The sequence below is a fragment of the Fukomys damarensis genome, unplaced genomic scaffold, assembly GCF_012274545.1.
Source record: "Fukomys damarensis isolate Sample0158 unplaced genomic scaffold, DMR_v1.0_HiC HiC_scaffold_36, whole genome shotgun sequence".
In the NCBI taxonomy this organism is placed as follows: domain Eukaryota; kingdom Metazoa; phylum Chordata; class Mammalia; order Rodentia; family Bathyergidae; genus Fukomys; species Fukomys damarensis.
Genome location: NW_022900948.1, coordinates 36675386 through 36702432, shown reverse-complemented (window position 1 = coordinate 36702432; position 27047 = coordinate 36675386). Strand labels below are relative to the sequence as shown.

General features: G+C 36.9%; 1 protein-coding gene across 1 annotated transcript in view; it reads left to right on the top strand.

Annotated features, from left to right (window-relative positions):
* Window positions 1-4144: 4144 nt before the first annotated feature.
* The window catches only part of LOC104847513 (complement C5), a 39366-nt gene continuing 16463 nt past the window's right edge, over window positions 4145-27047 (top strand). Inside the window, exons 1-11 of the mRNA XM_010602940.1 lie at window positions 4145-4250; window positions 5416-5608; window positions 7571-7733; window positions 9259-9329; window positions 11007-11098; window positions 12545-12627; window positions 18317-18435; window positions 18864-19046; window positions 24475-24678; window positions 25498-25707; window positions 25803-25952. Coding sequence (XP_010601242.1) covers window positions 4186-4250; window positions 5416-5608; window positions 7571-7733; window positions 9259-9329; window positions 11007-11098; window positions 12545-12627; window positions 18317-18435; window positions 18864-19046; window positions 24475-24678; window positions 25498-25707; window positions 25803-25952 — 1533 coding nt within the window. The 5' untranslated portion in view covers window positions 4145-4185. The remainder of the gene's footprint in view (window positions 4251-5415; window positions 5609-7570; window positions 7734-9258; window positions 9330-11006; window positions 11099-12544; window positions 12628-18316; window positions 18436-18863; window positions 19047-24474; window positions 24679-25497; window positions 25708-25802; window positions 25953-27047) is intronic.

The following is a 27047-nucleotide window of genomic DNA, read 5'->3' as shown; positions in this document are numbered from 1 at the left end:
GGTGGAATCTTAGTGTTGTTTTCATCTGCATCTCTCGAATGACCAGTGATGTGGAACATTTTTTCATATATTTTCTTGCTGCTTTCACTTCTTTGTATGAGAAATGTCTGTTCATTTCGGATGCCCATTTTTGGATCGGGTCTTTATATTTGGGGGGACTGATTGTTTTGAGTTCTTTATATATCCTTGATAATAGTCCTTTGTCTGAGGTACAGCTGGTAAAAATTTTTTCCCACATTGTAGATTGTCTCTTAGTTCTAACTAAGAGACAATCATTACATTTATTTCTAATAATAATAATATGTATTATGATTGGGAAGCAAGATTGAGAATATTATTTCTTATGGCTATGAGCAAAACACGTTAATGGAAATACATGAAATCAACTGGGTTGGAATAGCTCTGCTATTGGAATGGCGTGGCTACAACATTCTGCTTCAGGTCAATGTTCTTTGTCCAATAAGGCACTGAATTCAAGACAACATTTGGGACAAATTTCCTGTCAAAAATGGAACTGACATAAAATAAAACACTCAGAAAACATATCTGTATCTTTGATAATGCTAGATGAAATATTGTCTGTACATAAGTCATGACAAAACATAAGGATAGTTATCATACGTGAAGGAATAAGTGATCAATGAGTAAGGATCAAAATATCTGCTGCTTCAAAGGATTCTTTCAGTATGTTGGGTAGCACCGGACTATCTATCTAGCAAAGTAGGCCCTGAAACTCTCCCTACACAAGTATTAATAATCTGATTTTGTTGTATAAGTTGAGTTTATATCATTTTAGTAGCTTAACTTCTCAGTCTTCCCTATTGATATAGCTGAAATTCAGCACTTCAAGTGTAATACATTTTCTTTCAAATTCTCTATATACTAATTGCAAATAAAGGAGTAAATAGTTTACACGACAGATTCCTCGATATCCAAGCACAACATTTAAGGATATGCATCAGAGGCTATTTTGATCAGTCATCAGAGAATATTAAAAAACCTTAGTGCTATCCTGGGCAATCCTTGGGGTCGCTCTCTCCTTGCCCACGAGTAGCAGCTCCCCTCAAATCACCACCAAACTCTCCTCAGTCCTTGGCAGACAACACTATTTCCTGTACACTAAGATGCTCTACGTATCCTCAAAGAATTCTCCCACTATCATTTCCATCACCTCTGACTAATATGCCACTCTACAACTCCTGTTTTGGTTCGTATTTCTCTATTTAGCCTAATTTCCTTCTAGGCTCTCTTTAATCTGATCTTGGACAATTTCATGTACACCCATGGCTTCCAAAACTGCTTTTATATTGATATTTATATCTTCAACCTGACCTTTCTCTGAGTTTCAGATGTTCCTTTTTCCAACTGTCTACTTCATTGGTGTCTATCTCTTGGGCATCCTAAACTCAACATCTTAAATTCAGTGCAAACAATTTATCATCTGCCTTCATTCTCCTTTCATCCAGTTCTTCTTCCATTGTACCCTGACCAGTTGCCAGCACTCTGCAAACAGTTAGAAGTCTTGGAGTCATTCTTGGGGCCTCTCTTCTCTTTCCCACACACAATCAATCCCTGAGTCCTATTTGTTTTTAGCTTTTACCTACCTTTCAAACCGGTCCACTTCTGTACATCTCCACTAGTGCGTACCCACACCCAAGCCCATACCATATAACAGCTTCTAACTAATTTGTCTACAAGCTCGCTTGCCTTCCTCTTCTATCAACACATTTCAGTAAGACAGCTAGAGGGATTTATTTATTTTTTTAAAGCTGGCAGTTTGTACGGAATGAAGTATTTATTGAAACCTATAAGATCTGCCATATCGAACCCAGTTTCTCTAGATTCACCTCTGTCAGTCTCTCTGAATTCACCTCCATATTTATTCCTTCTTTTGTGGGCTCCCAGGTACACCAGCCTCGGCACATAATCCATGCTGCCTCCAATGCTTGACCTTGTCTATTTTAACCCTGTTAATTCATAGCCTTCCTTCACAGACCATATCAATCTTTGCTTCCTCAGGAAAGCATCTTGTCTACAGCATATTAACTGAAGCCCCCAGTTCTATTGTCTCCTTTAATTTGTATTTTTCTTCAAATAATGACTGTACAGTTGCAGAGGTGTAAAAAATATAGTCCATATTTAAATTTTTTAAAAATTACCCCAAAAGACACTTTGCCCTTAATCCCCTTCAGAATATTTCCCTTCAATTGGAACATGTGTATCCTGTTGTTCTCACCACTTTCGGAAGCAGTTATAAAAGTCCTCTTTTGTAAGTATCTTTAGTTGTGCTGTCATGGCTGCCTTGATGTCCTGAATTGAGGCAGAACATTTGTTTTTTATAAATGACCATTTTGACTTGGGAAAGAGCTAGAAGTTGCATAGTGTCAGATTGTCTGGTGGATAAGGTGCATGAGGGCATGCTGTAATATTTTTATTTGACAGAAATTGCCATAAATGTTTTGAATTGATTCAGGACCTCAAGGCAACCATGAAAAGACACCTGTGAAAAGAGTACTTCAGAAAGTGGCATGGAAAAGTGTGTGAAGTGTGTGTGTGTGTGTGTGTGTGTGTGTGTGAGAGAGAGAGAGAGAGAGAGAGAGAAGGAAAGACAGTGACAGAGAGGAATATTTTGAAGGAGGATAAATAATAATGTGTCACTGTAATCATTTAAAAATATTTTATGTAAAAATTCATTATAACTTTGATCTCACTGTTACCAGGCTGGGGATCTTGTCCCAGTTCATGATGTCCTGAATAAAGTATTGAGCAAGACACCCAAGAATTGCAGTAGAATCAATGATTTATTTGAAAGAGGAAAGACAAGGTGTATTCCACCAAGTGGGAGTTGGCCAGTGAGAAGAGCTCAAGGCATCAAGAGAGGCTTGATGTTGAGGATTTTAAAGCTCAGGGTTTGCGGTGGGATTGAGGGCTTGGACTGAAATGTGACTTCTGCCAATGAGTTGCTTGACTCAGCCCCTCCATCAGGTGGTAGAGTTTGCCATTTTATGGCCCTTGGAGGAACCATCATGGCACCCAAAGCCCACATAGAAGTCAAATCTGAATAGTCAATGACGTGGTACTTAGGGTTGGGGTCAGCTGAGGGTTGCAGAAGACCAGAGGGGACTTATCATGTATAATCTAAGTTACCTGCATTTTACCATTGTGTTTAGACCTGGGTATCCTGGTGATGTGTTGATATAAACTCAGAAGGTGAAGCTAGTTCCAGAAAGTGGGATCCAAAATGGACCTGCACACCCTCTCCCCACCTTTAGATATTTTCTTGGTTATCTTGCAACTCAGATATAGCTTGGAAAGCAGGCTCTAAGGCAGGACGACCCTCCTTTTTCAAAGCCATTTATTCTAGCTACTTCCTGTCTTAACACTTACAATATGTGTAAATGATTTTGCTTAAAATTTATATCCCTTCTGATCTGTGAGTTCTACAAGTTTCTATTATGTTTGCCATGTAACCTCAATCCAGCACAGTGCCTGACACCTAGAAAAGAAGTCAATAAATATTTGTGAAATGAATAGTTACCTATCACTTATTTTACTTCACCCAGTAAGACATTAATTCAATCTCTTAAAATATTTCTAATCAGATCTAAATGCTACCATCTTTTCCTCAGACTGTTATGACACTTTCCTAAATGGCTTCCTTTCAATCAGCATAATATTTGAAAATGTTAACTGTTTCTGGCCTAAATTACCCAAGTATGGTTACTATGAAATTTGACCAGAAAGTCTGTTGTTTTTATTGTGTGTTTGTTTTTGGTTCCAAATATCTGGCACCATGTTTGATAAACCTTCAGATATTTTGTGTCTGTGTTTGTCTTTGGAACATTTCCCTATAGACTCACTTTAAGGTGTCTTTTCCATTTTGAATATCAAAATCAAACTTCCCCTCTCTGAATCCCAGAATACCCATGGACATTAAAAAGTTATTTATGGGGTGGGGATTTAGCTCAGTGGTTCTGTCACCTGCCTCACAAGCAGCAAGGGCCTGAGTTTGATCTCCAATACCAAAAAAAAAAGTTATTTAAATTCCAAGGTTTCTCTCTCAGTGATCTTACTGTTTGACATTAATAATTAACAACTATTTTAAACAAATTCTTCATGCTGAGTTCACAAAAAAGCAGAGCAGTTTCAAAAAGATTGTGTCAGTGATCCTACGCTGCTCCAGCCATGCAAATTTTAAGCATAGTTTGTCTTTTTTTCTACTTGGGAGGAAGTTGGGGTCAGGAGCAAGTGTAAGTGAAAGATATTATTTTCATTTGAAATGTATTTTAGTTGTAATTTTATAGAAAGCAGAATTCAATCAATGTCTGATGAAATTAATTTTTGATTCCTGAGGCACCCAAGTGAATGTCTTTCCTCTGTTCCACTGCTGCTAGTCTGTGTTTTAATACAAGCACTTTGTGAGATATGCATGACTTGTACCCTGATACAGCGCTTGTATCCTCTAATACAATGCTCTCATATGTGCCTCTAGGGAAGAGTAAGTCTCTGATTGCTATTTTGTTTGAAAGTGGATTAGTCAAAAGACAGAATTATGATCTGTATTTACACTTCTTTTTTTTTTAATTTTTTTTTCAGCTTTAATTGAGTTTATTGGTACATTTTAGGGATACAGTATAGTTACATTCATTGTTGGGATCATGTACCTCTACATGACAAGTCTTGATTCTCATTTTTTCCCCTTACCTCTGCCCTCCCTTCACCCCCTCCTCCCCTCCCCATCTACAAACACTTTATTTTCATCTTTTCATTCTCTCACATTTTTTTCTTTTCCCTTTTTACTCTTCTCCTACCCATCACACCTTCCCTATACCTTTAGCTCCTTCTTCCCATTTCTAAATGTCAGTAATCTTATTAGAATCTTATGCATTGTTGCAGATTATTCACACCAGGGACACTATTCGGTATTTATGCATGTGTGACTTATTTATTTCACTTACTAAAAGAATCATATCACAGAGAAGTATGTGCACCCATGTTTATAGCGGCACAGTTTGTAATAGCTAAATCTTGGAAACAGCCTATTTGCCCATCCGTTGGAAACTGGATAAAGAAGTTGTGGTTTTTCTATAAAATGGAATATTACTCAGCCATAAAGAACAAGAAAATGGATACATATTGAAGATATACTCCTAAGTGTATTTACACTTCTTATAGGGAGTTCTATTAAACATTTCCGAGATACAGCTGATCAAGATCACTTTTATCTACCTTCTTGAAATCTCATTCCTCACAATGTTTTCTGTAAATATCCTGGCTTTACTACAGCTAACAAACTTTTGGGAAATAAAAAATATATTGCTTTAAAAAATGTTGACAATTTATATTGATCCTATGAAGTGAAAATATTTAAACTCCTATTAACATATTGACTGTATAATTTTACTGTTTCAACAGGTATGTTGTCTCAGCCCCGAAAGTATTCTATCTTGGAACGTCTGAAAATGTAGTAATTCAGGCTCATGGATACTCAGAATCATTTTCTGTGATTATTGCTATTAAAAGTTATCCTGACAAAAGTTTTACATATTCTTTTGACCAAGTTGATTTATCTCCAGAGAATGAATTTCAAAACTCTGCAAACTTAACTGTAGGTATTCTTATATTTTATTTTATATGTAAACCGTTTCTTTGTTAAATCACAAATAGATGGTCCACTGATCCATTTTATGTGTGAATAAAAGTGTGATATATCATATTTTTAAGTGAGATGACCAGATACTGTGAGATGAGTGTCACTGCATTCATATTTATGGTAATTTGTAAAGGTTAAATGGAGAATCTGTTTTTGCTTTGGGGTTTCTTTTGTTTGTTTTTTTTTTGGGGGGGTTGAAACAGGGTCTCACTATGTAGTTGAGACTGACCTGGAACTCATTTTGTAGCCCAGGCTAGTCTCGAACTCACAGTGATCCTCCTGCCTCAGCCTCCTGAGTGCTGGGATTACAGGCATGCACCACCATGCCTGGCCGAGAATCTGTTTTTGATTTGGAGACAATTAAAGAACTGTGAAAGCCTGAGTAAAGTAGGTAATGGCTGTTAAGATGAAAATATTTGGTGATACCAGTTGAAAAGTAAATCAATCAATATATATATATATATATATATATATATAACTGGGTCAAAATTGTATGATAGCTACAAGGAAGACATAATTTACATACTTAAACCTTATATAATATTAGGATTGAACATATATACACAAACATATACATACAAACACACATAAAAACATGGGGTTTGCATCTGGCCTAAAAAATGAATGAAGATATTTTGAACATTTGTTTTTCTAAACTATATACTACCATATTTTAGTGTTTTAAAAAAAATTTTCACCTAAAACATGTATCTATAGACTTTTTATACTTTCTCTTTGTATTTGGACCAAACATTTTTTCTTTCAAATTTGTGAACATTTTAGGAAAATTAGAGAAGTGTTTATTATTTTTTGCTTGTTTGTTTTTTTGAGACAGGGTCTCACTATGTAGTTGAGTCTAACCTGGAACTCACTATGTAGCCCAGGCTGGTCTCGAACTCACAGCAATCCTCCTGCCTCAGCCTCCCAAGTGCTGGAATTACAGGCATGCGCCACCATGCCCGGCTGAGAAGTATTTATTATTATAAAATATATTGACCCAATGTAATATATTTGAATAAGGCCACATACTAATTATATTATGATTAACAAACATGAAAAACATTATTAAAAGATTTAGACTTTTACCACAATTCCAAATATAAAATTGCAAATATGAAGAATATTTTGTTTATTCATACCACCAAGTGACAAGTCATTTAGTCCATTGTCTACCTGACAGAAATCTCCCACCTCAATTCTCTTATGCTTCTATTACTGATAAGCTTTTGAATTTCTGATCTTTTCTTTTTTCTTGCTGGTATCAGAGATTGAACTCAGGACCTTGGTCTTATGAAGCAGGCGCAGTGCCACTGAGCTAAATCCTCGGCCCTATTTCTGGTCTTTTCTTAGTGAATTTTGGTTATTTTGTCCAATAAAAATTTATTTTTTCAGTGATTGTTATTTTTAAGAGACATTGAATTGGATCATTTTCGAAAGTCTGCCCGTCGTAGGAAGAAAATGTCTGAAGGAGTAGGGAAAGTGGGAGGGGTAGGGGAAAGGAAAGGAGGGAAAAGAAAAATATGAGAAAAGGAAAAACATGGAAACAAAATCTTTGTTAATAGGAAAGGGTGTAGGGGGTGCAGGGAGGGCAGGGGAATGGGGAAAAATAAGAACCAAGATAGATCATGTAGGGGTGCAAGATCCCAAAGTTGAATGTAACTGTATTGTATACTTAAAATGTACCAATAAATTTAATGGAAAAAAAAGAAAGTCTACATTTCAAACTAAAAGTTATAAGGCACTAAAATACAAAAGTATTAATTTACTGTGTTAATTTTTCAAGATTTTATGCTTATTGGATATAATGAAATTATTAGCTTAAATATCTAAAAAAGCAGTGTTTTACTTTTAAGATTATTATATATTATTATATATTTCTCCCTTAACATTTTTCTTCCCTTAACTTTTTTTAAACAGATACAACCAAAAGATTTATCTGGAGGGCCAAATACAGCTTCACATGTATATTTAGAAGTTATATCAATGCATTTTTTAAAAGAAACAAAAATTCCCCTGCGCTATGACAATGGATTTCTTTTTATTCAGACGGACAGATCTGTTTACAATTTGGACCAATCAGGTATAACAACAACAAAATTTTTTTCCATTGCGGAAAAGTGGGATGATCTTGTAAATATTTTGGGGGCACAGGGGTGTCTTTTGGGAAAAACATGAAAATAAGATGTTCCTTTATATTATACACAGAAACAAGGAGCTAATAAACTGAAGATTAAATTATAAATTGTAGAAACAAAGAATAAGAAAAATATGCACCTTTTAAAGGTGGAATTAGAAAACACCTTTTGTAGAATGATGCTAAGGTGTCTTTCAGATTTGGATTTTTGTAACGAAGGAAACCATGGAGAAACCTTGACGGAGAGCAGACGATGTGCAGAATGTGACGATGCACTATAAAGTCACAGTTGATAAAGAGCCTGCATTTTAACTTAAAAAAAAAATCCTTTTTTGTCCTCAATAATGTGTCTTCTTACAAATATTTCACTTTTATGTTAACTTTAAGAGTTGTGAAATAAGTTGCAAAGTTCCCCTAGCAATGTCTGTTGCCTTATCTTTTATTTGGAGGTTTCCGTCTTTTTTCAGTAAATTCCTTCTTACAAGTTTAGCTCAGGGAGGGAAGGAAACTCCAGCTAAGTGGGTTAGACTGAGAGCAAGAGCAGTTGATGAACGAGCACTGACTGTGACGGTGGGTGATGATGCTGAGTAGGTGAGATGAGCTGGACGCCAGCACAATTTCAGCAACGGGGCAGAGTCCCCGCCAGTACACGTGGCCTTAGCCGGGATGAGAGCCATCTTTTGGTATCTGCTCAGCGGAAGACTGTGTGTTTTAGAAGAGGTCACGTCTGTGAGATTTTCATCCTTCAGAGTGCTCAAGTACTTAATTATATTTTTAGATATGCAGATTCTTGCTCTCACCTTTCTGCGATTTACAGAATGTTTCATTGACTGGATTATGTCCATATAACTTACTTTCAGTTCTTCCTCTCTATGATAACTTCAGATACTAATGAGCAGATGTCTCTCTCATCTAGCATGGATTAAAAAATACAAAAACTCAAGTAAAAATAGTTCTTAATATGTTAATTCATGTTTCAAATGCATAAAGATAAATATTTCAAAGAATCTATCCAGGAATTTTTCTTAGAAAATAATGTTCTCCCCTACTTTAATAAAAGTTAAATTTCATCATCACAATATGAACTTTTAAGTTTGGATTTTATGTTTTGAGCTTTCTTACTTTTTTATTTTTGTTTTGGTTTTTATTTTATTTGTTTATTTTTGGTACCGGGGATTGAACTCAGGACTTTGTGCTTGCCAGGCAGGTGCAATGCCACTGAGCTACATTCCCAGCCCTTACTTTTATTTTTTATTTATTTATTTATTTTTTTAGTGGTGGAAAGGTTTATTTAGCTCAAAGTTTTAAACGTCCAGTCCAGTCAATAGTTGGCTGGCTCTAAGGCAAGGTAGCATGGCAGAGGGGCACCACAGAGGAGAAATTTCTTGGACCTTGTATTAAAGAGTTACTAATAGTATTGTCAGATCACTTAGAATTGAATAGCTTCTAACAGCGGAAATTTTTCTTATAGTGAAAGTTAGAGTTTACTCATTGGATAAAGACCTAAAACCATTTCCAAGAGAAGTTACTTTGACATTTATTGTGAGTATACCATTACTTTAAATTGAAATTTAACCCTGGCATTTCAATTAGTCGAAGAATTTTCATTATTCTAAAATGAATCATTTCTGACATTAAGTTATTCAATATTAAATTATAGGAAGCATTTATTTGGCACTTATTGTAAGTAGAACCTGGTAATTTATACTTCTCTGGTCTTATAATAATTTTTGTGCATAATTAAACATGGAAACATTTAATGGCTCCATTCAAGAACACCTTTTGATGGTCCATCTCTAAAGTGAATCAGATGATGATTTTGTATCCTCTTGTTATCTATGAGCAAGGGCAGATGTGATAAGGGTGGAAGAAACATAAAATGAAGTACTTATGAGCATGCATCACATGCATTATGTTGTCATAACAACCATAATGAATCAATATCATTTCCACGTTTTATAGAACAGAAGGCTAAGAGTTAGAGAGATTAAACACCGACTAATATCCTCCTGATAATAATCAGCTGAATCAGGATTTAAACCGAAGCTTATCTCCATAGCCTTAGTACTTGTCTTCTCTCCTTTGATGTGGGGGATTTTGGTGTCCCTCTATGAGCACCTGAATTTGGAAGGCCAGAACAGCATACATAATACATAGCAAGCCAAGTAAGGAGTGGTGTAAAACCTACTATAGCAAACCAGCTTGAAGGGAAAGCAACACTGAAGATGAAGTGCCCCCCTCTCTGGAAAGAATTGCTAAAGGACAAGGGTGCATTCTCATCTGGGTCTTAAAGGAAACCATGGAGAGGGCTTGACAGAGAGAAGCTGGTGTGCAGAAGAGTAGAGGTCTGAGCTGGGTGTGATGTTGCTTTCCTGTGATTCCTCCAGTCTTGAGGGAAGCTGACACAGGAGGATTACAAGCTCAAATATCATCTGAACAACTTAATGAGAAACCCTGTCTCAAGGTAAAAGCAGCCAGGGATGTAGCTCAGTAATATAATGTCCCTGTCTTGATCTTTAGTAACTCACACACTCACACACACACACCCATGTAGAGGTCTGGACCCAGAAGAAGATGGCAGGTCATTGAGTTGACAGTAACAGTGGCATGGCTATAACTAACCAGCCTGGAAACACTTTTGGGAGAGACATTATCAGATTTGATGAACTACCATGGTCTGTGATTGGGGAGTTATGCTGGGACAGTCAGGACCTGGTGAACTTGTCATAGATTCTGCTATTTGCTTGTTACACTTCCTTATGGAGCACAGAAATGGAACATATGAAAGGCGATTGCTGTGGCAGGTCTGCATGTGTTCGGACTTGATACCAAGGAGAACAGGGAGCCAAGGGAGCCTTTGGCTATGTAGTGAAATTATCAAAATGGTGTTTGGGAAGGTCACTGTAGAAGTCCTGTTCAAGAAGGAGGGCTATGGGGAAGAGAACTGCTAGGATATCTTAAATATTTATAGTTCTATGTATGCCTGTTTAAAATAAGCCTTCGTACTGTTGACAGTAGTCTTTGCTAACAAGCCTGACCAGCATGAGTCACCGTCTCAACACTAGACCAATAAGACATGAGCTAACGTTTCTTAGAACATGTTAACGCATATGTCTATAAGAACTGTCATGCACATATTATGCTTATGTGTAGCTTCTGTATTTATAAGTTGTTAAGAAAATATTAAACTTAATTTTTTGTTTTTCTTTTTACTTGAAGAATCCAGAAGGGTCAGAAGTTGTCACCGTAGAAGGAAAAAGTCATACTGGGATTGTCACTTTTCCTGACTTCAAGATCCTATCTAATCCTAAGTATTTTCAGTTATTTGTTGGTTAAGTTGTTCTTAAAATCAATGGAGACACGTGGAAGCTATTGAACAGTCAAATGAACCACTTACATGTTAACAGAAAGGTAGCAATGAAAGAAAGTTTGTTTTAGCTATTATTAGGACTAGAGATGTCCTAGCCCAAGGGGAGGAGGGATCTGCTTGAGCTCTTCTGCATCCAGGCAGGGGCTGATATAATATTTCCTACTACCAGCACCAAGGTAGTCTATTCTATCCAGTTTAGGTCTCCCACAGGAAGTCTAGGAGCCAGACACTATGGAAACACAGACCCTGCCCACAAAATGCCAAGCGCACAATGGCAAAACAAAATGGGGGGGGGCAAAGGAAAGAAAAGAAAATGTCCACCTAGTAAGACCCTGTCTCAAAGTAAAAACAATATATATTCCGCATGTCATAAAGGGTTTGGGGCTTTCTTTGACATTTTAATAACATTTCTAAACCTTGGATGATATTTTGAAATAGGATTTCAGACTTTCATGTTACATAATGCCTTGCGAGTGTAACATGTCAATACATTATGGCAACTGGCATTTATTGAGTCCCTACTATCTGTTAAGCACTCTGCTGGGTCCATCACTGTCATTTCTGAGATAAGTAAACTCAAGATCATACAATCATTAAATGGGAGGAGGGCAGACATGATAACTCTGAACACTAAAAGGCAAAGCTCATCTTTGATCTTGGCTTCTACCAGATTTCCCCCTAAAAATAATGACATTCTGGCTTTGAGTTGTAAAAGTTCTAAAGCTATGTATTTGTATCATTTAAGTAAATTTAACCTTGAAGTGTTCCCAAAAATAAGGTCCTGATTTCCTGGCAAACTATACAATATATTATAGTTCATGATATGATGAAGTTCAAGTTTGGTTCATCAATTGAATGATCAATATTTAAATATTGAAAAATGTAAAATCCTTTCCAGTTAAACATACACAGCATGATCATCTACTAGAGGAAGCATCCGTACTATGAAGATGATTTCAGGCATATACAACAGTTTTTCCTAAAATGCATATTTTTGTTGATAACTTTAATACATCTTTCAGATATTATATATTAATTAGAATGTGCAGAAAAGTGAAGCTGCTGTCAGGGTCATCTGAACATGGAGTGTGGTCTAGGGTTTTAGAGTCAGAATGACAAATTTAAATACCACCCTTACCACCTACCAGCTGTTTGTCCCCAGGCAAGTTATTTCATCTGTCTGAACCTCAGTTTTTTTATGGTAATATGTGAATAATAATGGAATTTATTATTCTAATAATAGAACCATGTATTTGCATGAGGATTGAAGGAGCTCACACATATAAAACATTTATTCCTTGGCCCATACTAAGGCACTATAATTATTAGGTAAATTAAAGCTATATTATTTGATGATATGTACATTTTAAATGTGTTGCTTTTACAGTTACGGCGTTTGGACAATTAAAGCTAAATATAAGGAGGACTTTACAACAACAGGGACCACATCTTTTGAAGTTAAATCATCTGGTAATATCTAATACATTTTTGAGATTTCACCAATGTGTTTTTAAAAACCGTTCTGCATGACTTTATAGAGTAAAAATTAAGTAAAAACAAAGGGTGTGTCAGACAGAGGTGGACTGGGAGTAAGACAGCTGCAGTGCTGGGTCTGCCCATCTGGTTCACCTCCATCCAGGCACTGAACTCTGTGCCATGCTTTTTCCTTATGAGTTGTACAGATGGTCACATCAGGTTAAATAATATCCTTGCACTACCCATCATTCTTGGACATGGTGAGAGATTGTCCAATCTGATCCTTTTGTCCAGGTCCTCACGATTGCTTTGCCTAGACCAAGAACCAGAATGCTACCTGTGTTAGTTGCCTTTCTGTCACTGTGATGAAATACCTGAGGACAACTTAAAAAAAGAAAGGTTTATTTGGACTCAGAGTGTCAGAGCTTCATTGCTTTCAGGTTTGTGGTGAGCATGGTGGATGAAAGCTGTTCAGAGAACACTAGAATGTGACAGTGGCCTCCCTCTTCCACCTTTGTTTCATCCAGGCTCCCCCTCTAGAAGATGATGCTCCTCATTCACCGCAAGTGTCCCTGATGAGTTTGCTGTCCCGTGTGGCAATGGTCCCTGGAAACACTCTCACAGACACACCCAGAAGTGTGCTTTACTAATTTCTTGGGTGTTTTCCAATCTAATCCTGTGGTCAATCGAGATTAACCATCATGTTACCTTTGAACCCCAAACGCAGGGCTTTTTCCCATCAGCCCTAAAAATCAATGCTGTACTGGAAAATGACCACGTTTGGGAAAACACTTCTTTTGGAACTGCTTGGATTAATTGTGCTAATAATTAACTTATAAAAATTCCCATCATTTCTCATAAGAACATACTAGGAAGTCAGTTTGTATGTAAAGCTGTTATTACACCATGTTTTCTTTTCTCATATTTTTTTCCTTTCTCTTCTTTCTTTTCCCCACCTCTACCCCTTCCCCTTTCCCACTTCCCCGACCTCCCCAGACCTTTCCTTCCTATTTCACATTATCAATTACACATTTTGATCATTATTTACACTTTTAGTTTCTCACACCAGAGAAACTATTTGGTATTTACACGTGTCCTGTTTATTTCACTTAAGAGTATGGGCTCAATGTGTGCATCCATTTAGCTATAAATGTCTTTAGTTTCTCATTCTGTATGGCTGAGTACTACTTCGTTTTATGGAAAAAAAAATCTTCTTTATCCAGTCTCCAGTTGATAAGCAATTGGACTGTTTCCAAGCTTTAGCTATTACAAACTGTTCCACTATAAACATGGGTGCGCATATATCGCAGTGGTATGATTCTTTTAATTCTTTTTGGAAGATACCCAGAAGATGGATAGCTGGGTCGAATGGGACCTGTAATCTTACTTTTTAAGGTATCTCCATATTGATTTCCACAGTGGTTGCACCAGTCTGCACTCCCACCAACAAAGGGGAAGGGTTCCTTTCTCCCCACAGCCCTGCCAGCATCTGTTATTGGTTTTAATTTCTTGATAGCAACCATTCTTTCTGGGAAGACGTAGAATCTCAGTGTTGTTTTCTTCTGCATCTCTAGAATGACCAGTGATGTTGAACATTTTTTCATATGTTTATTTGCTGCTTTTAATTTTTTGTCTGGAAATGTCTGTTCATTTCACATGCCCATTTTCAAATTGGATCTTTAAATTTAGAAGGTCTGATTTTTAAAATTTCTTTGTAAATTCTTGATAGTAGTCCTTTTTCTGAGGAGCAGCTGGTAAAAATTTTTTCCCATATTGTAGGTTGTCTCTTAGCTCTGTTGGTGGTTATTCTTGCAGTACAGAAGCTTTTTAATAAGATGAGATCCCAGTTGTTGATTCTTTTTACTAGTTCCCATGCTACTGAGGTTTTGTTCATAAAGTCTTTTTCTATGCCAGTGTCTTTAAGAGTTCTACCTAATTTATCTTCCAACAAGTTTAGTGTTTCTCTTTTAATATTTAGATCTTTAATCAACTTTGATTTTAGTTTAGTGCATGGTGAAAGATAGGGGTCTAGTTTTAGTCTATGGAAAGTTGAAATCCAGTTTTTCCAGAGCCACTTATTAAAGAGGCTATCTTTCATCCAGGATGGGTGGTTGGCTCCTTTGTCAAAGATGAGGTAGCTGAATATGTCTGGACTTGTTTCTGCATCTCCTAATCTATTCCACTGATCCTTGGGTCTGTTTCTTTGCCTGTACCATGCTGTTTTTTTTTTAAATCACAGTGGCTTCATAGTATAGTTTCAAGTTGGGGATGATACCCCTGTCTTGACTCTTTTGCCGAGAATTGCTTTTGCTATTCTAGGTCTCTTCTTCCAAATGAATTTTTGGATTGTTTTCTCTAATTCTGTGAAATATACTGTTGGAATTTCAATTGGGATTGCATTGAATCTAAATAACAGTTTTGAAAGTATGGCCATTTTTGCTATATTGGTTCTCCCTACCCAGGAACAAGGGATGTCTTTCCATTTTCTGATTTCCTCTTCAATCTCTTTTTTTTCACAGTGCTGTAGTTTTCAATGTAGAGATCTTTTGATTCCTTCATTAGATTGATTCCTAGATATTTCATTTTTTGGAAGCTATTGATTATACCATGTTTTCATCCTATCAGTTAGACAAGGAAGCAGAGAGATATTTATAATTAGGAAATAAAGGCAAGCACATGTAAAATTTTGAAATATTTAACATGTTAAACCTACCCCAGTGAAATACCCTCTGAATCAATGGGACTCACCGTTGGAGTTTCTTATTAGCTCTCTTGGACACTGTTCATAGTGCAAAGTCCTTGCTCTGTTTTTATGGCACACACCACAGAGCAATTTTCCCAGGCACAAAGAGAAGCGGCCAGAAGAGTGAGATGTTTGCTTTGCTCTTCTATAGCCAGCTCCCCAATGCTCGCCCTGGTCACCCTCGAGCCAAGTCTCCCTTCTTTCTTCAAATTCAGCTTCCCTCTGCTTCAGTTCCCATCTTTGATAAATGATGTTTTCAATAGCTGATAAGAAGAACCTACCTTCCCTATGTGAGATTTTGAATTTGTGTTAATATTTGGGACACTGAGTGAAAGAGAATTGCTTAACACATGAGAGGTACTAAAGAAGCGATTTCCAATTTCATAGCCATTTATCCCCCTTGTACCATATGGAAGGCATCAGGAGAAGCTTTACACAGACAAACACAATCAGGACCTTGTCCTTACAGAGCTCATACTCTGACAGTAACACAAGTGGTTTAATGTAGAGTAGGGCTTCTGAAGAAGAGAGGTGAGATCAATCACTGGAAGTTCATAAGGATTCTCAGGGGTATCGATGATAATCACGATGAGGGAAGAATGCCGATGTTGGTGAGGTTCATCGACTCTACTATAACCATAAAAAAAGATTTTAAGATTACTATAAGTGCTAGGTAAGAAACTTTCAAATTTCAGACTCACGTGGCTCCAGAATGGCAAACACATTTCATTTCAAGGGTCAAATTTAACTAGTTAGTAGTGTTTCACTGAGACTGTTTGAGAAAGATTCTGAGGTTCAGTGTTTTAAAAAAAAAACTATAATTAATGCCATAGTTGTGGGAAGAGGATCGAAGCAAATTTGCCTGACGTATATTTTCTGATTCTAATCTTGCTGTTGTCATAAAATCTCATATGCAAATAATTCTAAAGATTGAATATTATAGTGACTTTGCATGTAATTACATTGCTCAAGTACCAAAAATATGTGAAACTATTCGCATCTTTCTTATTTATGGCCTATTTTATATAAATTGATTGTCCAAAGCTGCTATGAATTTGATTGTACTAGCCCCCAATCCCACTTTGCGATGAGCTATGTACAATTGCTTTGGAATTGGAACACTGGCTTGCCTGCTTTATATTTACATAAGGAAGTTTTAGATGTTCCATCTCTTGGTAACCACGACTACAAGCAATACCTGTTGGACTATTTAGGTCTATTTTTTTCCTTATGCTCATTCAAAAAGTGGTGCTAGGCTTCCCAATCCTATTTTTTCACGCACTGTTCTGCAGACTGCTCAGTCCAGTAGGAGAAGAGTATACTTGAAGAAGGGAGACTCACTCTTCTGGCTGCTTCTCTTTGTGCCTTGCAAAATTGCTCTGTGGTGTGTACCATGAAAACAGAGCAAGGACTTTGCACTATGAACAGTGTCCCAGAGAGCTAATAAGAAACTCCAAAGGTGAGTCCCATTGATTCAGAGGGTATTTCACTGGGGTAGGTTTAACATGTTAAATATTTCAAAATTTTACATGTGCTTGCCTTTATTTCCTAATTATAAATATCTCTGTGCTTCGTTTAACCAATAGGCCAAAAACGGTGTAATAACAACTTTACATACAAACTGACTTCCTAGTATGTTCTTATGAGAAATGAATGGGAATTTTTATAAGTTAATTATTAGCACAATTAATCCAAGCAGTTCCAAAAGAAGTGTTTTCCCAAACGTGGTCATTTTCCAGTACAGCATTGATTTTTAGGGCTGATGGGAAAAAGCCCTGCGTTTGGGGTTCAAAGGTAACATGATGGTTAATCTTGATTGACCACAGGATTAGATTGGAAAACACCCAAGAAATTAGTAAAGCACACTTCTGGGTGTGTCTGTGAGAGTGTTTCCAGGGACCATTGCCACACAGGACAGCAAACTCATCAGGGACACTTGCGGTGAACGTGGTCACATCATCTTCTAGAGGGGGAGCCTGGATGCAACAAAGGTGGAAGAGGGAGGCCACTATCACATTCTAGTGTTCTCTGAACAGCTTTCATCCACCATGCTCACCACAAACCTGAAAGCAATGAAGCTCTGACACTCTGAGCCCAAATAAACCTTTCTTTTTTTTAAGTTGTCCTCAGGTACTTCATCACAGTGACAGAAAGGCAACTAACACAGGTAGCATTCTGGTTCTTAAGAAAGTAGAGGTGAGATCTTAAACTTATTCATGAATTCATTTCTTAAGGTTCTTTCTTATTCCAGAGTTTGAATAAAAATCTGCAACTTATTGGTATAACGTTGGCAAATACAGATATGGTTGACCAAAATATTGTCCACCAGCACCATATAGGAGAAATGTTCATGAAATACATATTTCTACAATGATGATCCCCTAGTCCTATTCACATGAGACATCTTTTTATGTTATTGAAATGACCCGTAATGCTGGTACCAGAAAATTTTACTTGTAACAAATAAATGAGATTGTAAATTATTCCCATTATGAAAGCATCTCTGCTTCATTTTTATATTGGATTACATATTATTAAATATTTAACACACATCTTTTACCATATTACTTGTTTATCTTGTCTTGGAGATAAGAGTCATCTATATTTCACATGTGTCTTCTTTTATCAATTTCTTGGATTCATGAGGTTTTGATCTGGTTATGTGAAGAAAAAAGTGGGATAAATGATATGACAAGTGGTGTGGACACTGACTGAAACAGACACATGGGCATCTTATCACCTCCTGTGAATCACACTTTACTAATTCACAAAGTGGCCACAGCGAATTATCCAACATGAGTTAATAATTTTGTGCGAAGTGGCCAAAGTATAAATGAATGACCTGTCCTTATCTAAATAAAAGAATGACTGGGGACCCACCCAAACCATTGTACTATGTTGCATTTGTCCAGATTTTCAAAACAATGCATGTTATTCCAGGGGGCAGATTCTTCACAAAAACCAAAAAAGATGAAGTGAAACATGGTCTGCCTTCCTACACACTGGATTTGGTTGCTACTCCTTGTTCTTTGAAGCCTGGAATTCCATATTTTATCAAGGTGAGATGACTAGAAAATCTCATATGGCTGCATTTTCTCATTTACTGATGTTACTTCATCTATGGAAGAATGGAAGAAAAGAATCCCAGAGAGAATTATGAGGGCTGAAGAACAGGACAAGGTGACCGGTGAGAGTAGGATACAGAACAATAGCTCAGATCCAGGCCTGGTAATAATTTCACCTAACTGATGGCTTAGGCTTCAATAAACAGCACAGAGCCTTGTTTTTATTAAACATTAATATCCATCACTGAATTGAATTAAATGTAATCAATTGTATCTTATGTGCCTGGAGTGATGAAAACATAGTATTAAGATAACCATAATCCTACCAAAAGTGTGCTTGGGAACAAAGGAAGCAACTATTTTAAGATTTATTTGTTGCAATGGAATAAATATTAACTGTTGCGATGGATTTGGTCCAACAGGTGCAGGTAAAGGATAACTTTGCCCGTTTTGTAGGAGGGACTCCAGTAATCCTGAAAGCAAAAATGATAGATAAAACTCAGAATAAAAGAGATCTGGATCCAAGGACGAGTACAACAAATCACGGTGGCATAGCTTCGTTTATGCTCGATATTCCCACTGATGTGACAGCTCTGGAGTTTCACGTAAGCAGAATTCCCATTTGTCGTGCTTTCTAATATTGCCCCAGCCTGTGTGGTAGTGATTATTAAGGACAGATGGGGAAGATTTTATGAATAGTTAGTGAACTGTTTGGAAAAAACTTTCTGAGAACAGAAAATACAATTTAGTATACTCGCCATTTCATAAAGGATCTAGGTTCATCTATTTTGTATTGAGAGAATTTTTTCTTATGCTAAATACAAGACTGAATCTGAAAAGTTGAGAGCAAGAATGGCCACTGGAATATAAAAATGCTAACAGAATCTTTTTTATCCATTATTTCCAGCTCTCAGCATCTTTCCCTAACTTCCCTGACATGGCTGCTACTCTGAAGAAATCACCTGCATGCTTTCCCCTCTCAAGTTCCCCCAAACTGCTGAGATCTGGCTTCTGCCCTTATGAGTCCACTGAAAGTGAAGGAGCTGCTTGCCAAGACCATCAAATATTCTTCATCCTCATCTTTCTTGCCTTCTCTGAGACATTTAGTACCACTGACTATTTTTTTAAACAGTCTATTATGGTCTTCATTTTTCCATGTTTCTTTTCTTTCCATTCTTTCATTCTTCATAGCCTCCATTTTGAACCTGCAGTCCCTGTCTACCTTCTGCGGGGGTGGGGGTGGATTTTTCAGGGATCTACCCAGACCTTCCTCTCTTCTCAGGTGACACACTCCTAATTTATATTTCTTCAGTGATTCCATCATGCTAAAAATTCAAGAAGCTTATAACACTGCTTTTGCATATCTTTTTTCTTGACTGGTTCAAAGAAGCAAAAATATTACTTTGCCCCCAAATTGAGGACTGCCTGCCAACCTCAAACCTGGACCCTTCCCTATTTCAGTGGATGCCCCCAAAAGCCGCCCAGTTCCTCACTCTCCTCCCAGTTACTCCCCTTCTTGTGGAAAGAGGTATGGGATGATCATTTTGAGACACAAATCTGAAAATCTGACTTTGATTAACCTTGTTTCTGCTTAGCTTTACAAACTGACTGCTCACCACTTTCCATCATCCTCCTGACTCTAGCATTCTGGATAGTGGCAGCTTCCTAACAGCCTGATTTCTATCATTGCAAAGACTTTGTACCTCCTAAATGGGACAGCTCTTCAGTTTATTTCCCTAACTCTTACTTATTTGGATATTAGCTGTTAGCTCCATCCTTCAAGGAATCTGCTCAAGGGGTAGATTGTTCCTGCACCAACTCTGTCTCACAGATTTTGAGTTTCTCAAAGACAAGAGCTACGCCTATCTTGTTCACCTTTTTGTCCTTGGTAACTAGCATAGTTTCTTACACATCTTAGTAAATATTGGTTGACTGAACACATGATATACCTGTTTTTAGACTTAATCAGGATGAAATATCAGCAAATAGTATCTAATTGTTCAGCTTCAAATGAAACATAGATGGTTCCAGACTCTTGTTCAAGAGCTAGAAAAGCATGGAACATATACATGTATAGGCTGGACCTACAACTATGTTAAATACAAGTGGAGAAAATAGACATCGATGTTTTTTTCTTGATCTTAGAGAAAAAGCCTTCACCATTTCGCCATTGAGTATGATGTTAGCTGTGGCCTTGCCATATATCTATGCCCTTTGTTGTATTAACTTACATTCCATCTACTGTAGTTTGTGGAGAGTTTTAATAAGAAATGATGCTAAATTTTGCCGAATGCCTTTTCTACATCTATAGAGATAATTATATGATTTTTGTCCCTTATTCTGTTAATATGCTATATCACATTTATTGATTATTGTACATGGAACCGTCCTTGAATCCCAGGTATAAATCCCACTTGATCATGGTAAACGACCCTTTTGACATGCTGTTGAATTTGGTTTGCTGGTATTTGCTGAGGACTTTTGCGTTTCTGTTTTTCATAGATACTATCTTGCAATTTTCTTGCGCTGGCTTAAGTATCAGGGTAATGCTGGCCTTGAAAATGTGTGTAAAATAATTCTTTTGAATTCTTTTTTTTTTATTGAGTTTATTGGTACATTTAGGGATACAGTACAGTTACATTCATTGTTGGGATCATGTACCTTTACATGGCAAGTCTTGATTCTCATTTTTTCCCCCTTACCTCTGCCCTCCCTTCACCCCCTCCTCCCCTCCCCATCTACAAACACTTTATTTTCATCTTTTCATTCTCTCACATTTTTTTCTTTTCCCTTTTTGTTCTTCCCCTACGTATCACACCTTCCCTACACCTTTAGCTCCTTTCCTCCCATTTCTAAATGTCAGTAATCTTATTAGAATCTTATGCATTGTTGCAGAATATTCACACCAGGGAAACTATTCGGTATTTACACATGTGGGACTTATTTATTTCACTTAGGAGTATATCTTCAATATGTATCCATTTTCCTATGAATGAATCTATTCTCTCGCTCTTTATGGCTGAGTAATATTCCATTTTATAGAAAAACCACAACTTCTTTATCCAGTTTCCAACGGATGGGCAAATAGGTTGTTTCCAAGATTTAGCTATTACAAACTGTGCCGCTATAAACATGGGTGCACATACTTCTCTGTGATATGATTCTTTTAGTTCTCTTGGAAAGATACCCAACAGAGGGATGGCTGGGTCAAATGGAACCTCCAGTCCAAGCTCTTTGAGGTATCTCCATATTGATTTCCATAGTGGTTGCACTAGTCTGCACTCCCACCAACAATGGAGGAGGGTTCCTTTCTCCCCACAACCCCGCCAACATTTGTTATTGTGTGATTTCTTGATAGCAGCCATTCTTTGTGGGGTGAGGTGGAATATTAGTGTTGTTTTCATCTGCATCTCTCAAATGACTCAGTGATGTGGAACATTTTTTCATATATTTTCTTGCTGCTTTCACTTCTTTGTATGAGAAATGTCTGTTCATTTCGGAAGCCCATTTTTGGATCGGGTCTTTATATTTGGGGGGACTGATTGCTTTGAGTTCTTTATATATCCTTGATAATAGTCCTTTGTCTGAGGTACAGCTGGTAAAAATTTTTTCCCACATTGTAGATCGTCTCTTAGTTCTGCTGATGGTTTCTTTTGAAGTACAGAGTAGCACGGGAACTAGCAGAAAGAATCAACAACTGGGATCTCATCTTACTAAAAAGCTTCTGTACTTCAAAACTCTATTTCTTTAGGGTTAGTTACTGGAATATTTTTGTGTTCTTTTGGTAGCATTATGCATCTTTGGTTTTTCGTGTTTTTTGGTTTGTTTGTTTGCTGCCTTGTGTTGATGTCTACGCATTTGATGGAGCGATTATTGAGCTAGTTCTGGATTCAGTGAGAGTAAGTGATGTCATCATTGGTGTAGCTTACAGGGGTCCATGACAGCCAGTGCTCTGAGTATCTACAGCTGCGGTGGGGGGTGAGGTTAAGCGTTTTGGTATTGCAGACTGCTGGGATCCTCCAGATCTCTTATCTTCCTACCAGGAAATTCGTGGCACAGGGCCACAACTTTTGGAGCCAGTTCCAACCTACAGGCATCCTTGCAGTGGCAGTGGCAGGGGGCACCATCATCTTATGTGGATATCTACACTCTCCTGCCTGTATTTAACATAGTTTTGGAAGTAATCAGACCAGGAAAAGAAGATTTTAAAAAAATCCAAATGGGAAAGAACAATTAAATTATCTCTATTTGTAGACAACACGACCTTATTTGACAAAAACACCCTAAGACTCCACCAAAAAAGTATTAGAATTCATAAATGACTTCAGTGAAACTGGAGGACCAAAGAGTCAGCATCTAAAAATCAATTATTGCTCTGAATGGTGGGCTTTTTAAATACGACTCAAGCACAGCTAACAAAAACAAAATAAATAGGATTGCATCAAACTGAAAAGCTCCTGCACAACAAAGGAAATAGTCAACAAAATGAAATGATAATGTACAGAATGGGAAGCAATATTTTCAAACCACATACCTGATAAGAGGTTAAGACCTAAAACACATAAGGCACTCAACTCAATAACAATAACAAAAAACACAACTTTTAAAATGGGAAAAGGTCTTCAATACACATTTCTAAAAAGAACACACACAAGTGGCCAATAAACTATATGCTCAGTATCACTAATGTTCAAGGAAATGCAAATGAAAATAATAACGAACCATTCCACCAGACCTGTTAGAATCATTATTAAAAATGAAAGGTAATGAGGTGATCATGACTGTATGAAGAAAAGGGAATCCTTGCACATGATTAGTGTAAATGTAGATTAGTGCAAGCATTATGGGAAAAAAATCATAGAGGTTCTTTAAAAAATTAAAGTAGAGCTACTATAAATATCAACCCCACCACCGTGTATACACCCAAAGGAAAGGAAATCAGGATTGCAAAGACCTGTTAGCATCCTTGTGTTCACTGTAGCATTGTTTACCATAGCCAAGACCTGGACTCAACCCAAGTGTCTGTCAGGGAGTGAATGGCTAAAGAAAATGTGATGATATGTACACAGTGGAATACTGTTTATCCTTACATTGAAAGAAACTCTTGTCATTTGTGACAACGTGGATGAACTTGAAGGGCCACGTATCAAGTGAAATAAACCAGGAACAGAAAGACAAATGTCATATAATCTTGCTTAGATGTAGTATCTAAAAATCTGAACTCATAGATGGAGAGAGTTACCAAAGGCTGAGGCAGGAATGAGGTTTTGGTCTAGGGATACAAAATTTCACTTATGCAGAAAAATTTCAAGTTAAAGAGATCTATCATATAATACCACCATGTGATCACAGTTGCTAATAATGTATTGTTACTTAAAAGGCCTAAGAAAGTAGATTTTAAGTGTTCTCATGACAAAAATATAAGTATGTGAGGTAGTAAGATGTCAACTAACTTGAGGCAACCATTCCACAATGTGTACATATATTAAGACATCATGTTATATGCCATAAGTATATGCAATTTTAATTTGTAAATTTAAGATGTAGCCCTACATATTGCCACTTTGCGGGAAAATTATTGCCATATCTTGTTCTAAATTTTTTCTCTCCTCAAATACCTTCTTCTGCCAGCTTTTGGGACTAAGAAATGAATTGATAAATTGGCATGTCATTTCTCAAGGAAAGTCAATCTTTGGTCTAGAATCTTTTCTTTCCTTTGATTTCACCAGACTCTACTATAATAGCCTAAATTTGCATCATTAATTGTATTATTTCTGAACCAATAGGTTTCTGTAGTCACTCAATAGCATGCTATTAGGCAGTGACTAATTTGCCTTTTCATAAGGTGTTGGGAAGTCTGAGGATTTGTAAGGGATATGGACGTATTCATACATGTGAAGAACATAGAATCAGACCTGATACTAAAAAAAGGCAAGACAAATATTAGCAGTTACCATCACCACCATGGTCATCATCATCACTGATGCAAAGTTAGGCATCAGCATTTTTCACTTATTGTATTATCTCTTTTAGGTTAGAACGGATATTCCATACTTTCCTGAAAACTATCAGGCCAGCATTGACCATCAAGCAGTGACCTACTCATCACCCAGCGAAAGTTTCCTTTCCCTTGGCTGGACAGGTAGTTACAGGAGTTTGCTTGTGGGGGAACATCTGAGCATAACTGTTACCCCTAAAAGTCCATATATCGACAAAATTACACACTACAATTATTTGGTAAGTTCAATAATATCTTACTTACATCCAGCATCCTGTTGGCAACATTCTCTTTACTTACACAAATAGTCCTTAAAATGACTTATTACCACACACAATTGATATTTAGTGAATAAATTAACGAGTTTCAGTACTTTCCAGTTTATAAAGTACATTCACAACAAAAGCTTCATGACAATTTTTTAGTTGAGCAGACAATGGAGTACACTGGAAAGGCTGAATGACCTTCCATGCTCATAAGTACTGGAAGGTAGGTTCAGGGTTTTGTTGAAGGTCTTCAGACTCCTAAATCAATATTCCTTCCACAACATATTGCCAGGGGTTTGGTCGAAACCTTCATTCAGTTTCCAGACTGGTCAGTGACTGCAGCAATGTTTCATGGCTAATCAAAGTACTATTAAACAGCAGGACACTGGCCTTCCTAATGGTTCTTAAGAATATGCCTTATTTCCAAAGCAGAGAGTCTAATTCTCGAGCTCAGTAACGGATATAGTGATTCCAAACTTTGTTCATTGCTACTTAAAATACACACTATGAAAAATGGCAAAATAATATAATGGAAAAAGCTAGGGCTTTGGGTCAATAAGATCAAGGTTCTCATTCACATTGTATCACTTCCTTGGTCCACATCTATGACCTTCACTTTCTGTAGCTGCAAAATGGAACAAATAAAACCATATCATGAGATTGTGAGGATTGAATATGTTCATGTTCATGTATCTGATGCATAGTAAATGATGAATGGACATTAAATTCTTTTTTATTTTTACTCTAATTCTGAGCCCAGTCTGATGCTTATTTCTTGCTATGTATTTTTAGATTTCATCTAAGGGGAAAATTGTGCACTTTGGCACAGAGAAGAGAATCCCAGCATCATCTTCCCAAATTTTAAACCTTTCTGTGACACAATACATGGTTCCTACAGCATATCTCTTGGTCTATTACATCATCACAGGAGAGTCAACAACAGAGTTAGTGTCTGACTCAGTCTGCCTAAATATTGAAGAAAAGTGTGGGAACCAGCTCCAAGTGAGACCAAAATACTTGTTTCCAGTTGGGTTCCTCCTGAGTGACTATTTAATCTCACACTAAGATGTTCTTTTTTTTTTTTCCACTAATTTTAGATCTATCTGTCTCCAAGTAAAAATGAATATTTTCCAGACGAAGCTATATCACTTATTATGGAAACTCATTCAGAGTTGTGGGTAGCATTAACAGTATCAGAAAATGTTGCATATGGCACCCAAGAAAGAATCAAAAGTCCTATGGAAAGAGTTAAGTAGAGTAAACTTCATGGTTATTGATGTATGGCATGACTTTGGACCAAGTGGCCACCATGGTTCTCTCAGTGTTCTATGGGCTGGTTATAGGAGAATGTAAGAAAACGTGCAACTTACCAATGTCTGTATTCTCAGCTCTATTGGAGGGTAATAATTCCAAGAGCTAACATTTATTGAACACTGACTAAATGCTAAGCTTTACTCTAAGCCCTTACATCTATTGTCTTGTTGGATATTTAAAACAATTCCAAGAGATTGGTGTTAACAATGCACATTATCCATTATTGATAATGAAAGCTAAGATTCAGACTTATGGCCTGAGTGGAACAGCATAATGAATCAATGCATTAACACTTTAAATGATCTCTGTAGATATATAAAAGTCTTTACCCGCTTAATTTACCTCTAACTCATTTTGTTTTATATTAACACATTTTACTTGGAACTATTCTCAATGAAACGCTGAAATTCAAGCTTCTTATAAACAAAAACACCATTAAATCTATGTTTAGAAACAAACCTTCAAAATTACCAATTCCAAACCATCTTCCCTTTAGTGACTGAGATCATCATCTTGCTTACTAAAGTCGCTAGTTGGAATAAACAATAATCTTATTTAATCCGAGAGAGAGAGACAGAGAACACATTTTTAGCAAGTACATAAAATTAAATTATTTTCCCACTCTAGGGAAATGATATGACTTAAAATGCTAGTGTTCTAGTGGGTTGAGTAGGTTGAGTGTGTTGAGTTCACTGGAAAGAGAAGCAGGAAGTGAGGGCCTGGTGCAGGAGAAAATATGGCTGCACATGATAAAGTTATAGCTGCCATGAATAGTTATTTCTCCTGGGCTGGGGATTTAGCTCAGTGGTGCTGCTGCCTGCCTTGCAAGCACAAGGTCCTGAGTTTGATCCCTAGTAACAAAAAAAAAAAAAAAAAAAAAAGGGATATTTTTCTCCTTGCTCTTTTCATGGGCACCCCCCCATCAGTCACCAAGAATCACTTTCATGGGTCATAAGGTCCATGGTTGCAAATTTTATGAGAACTAAACTCTCCTAACCAAGAGAAAATCATTGAGCATTCTTATGCTG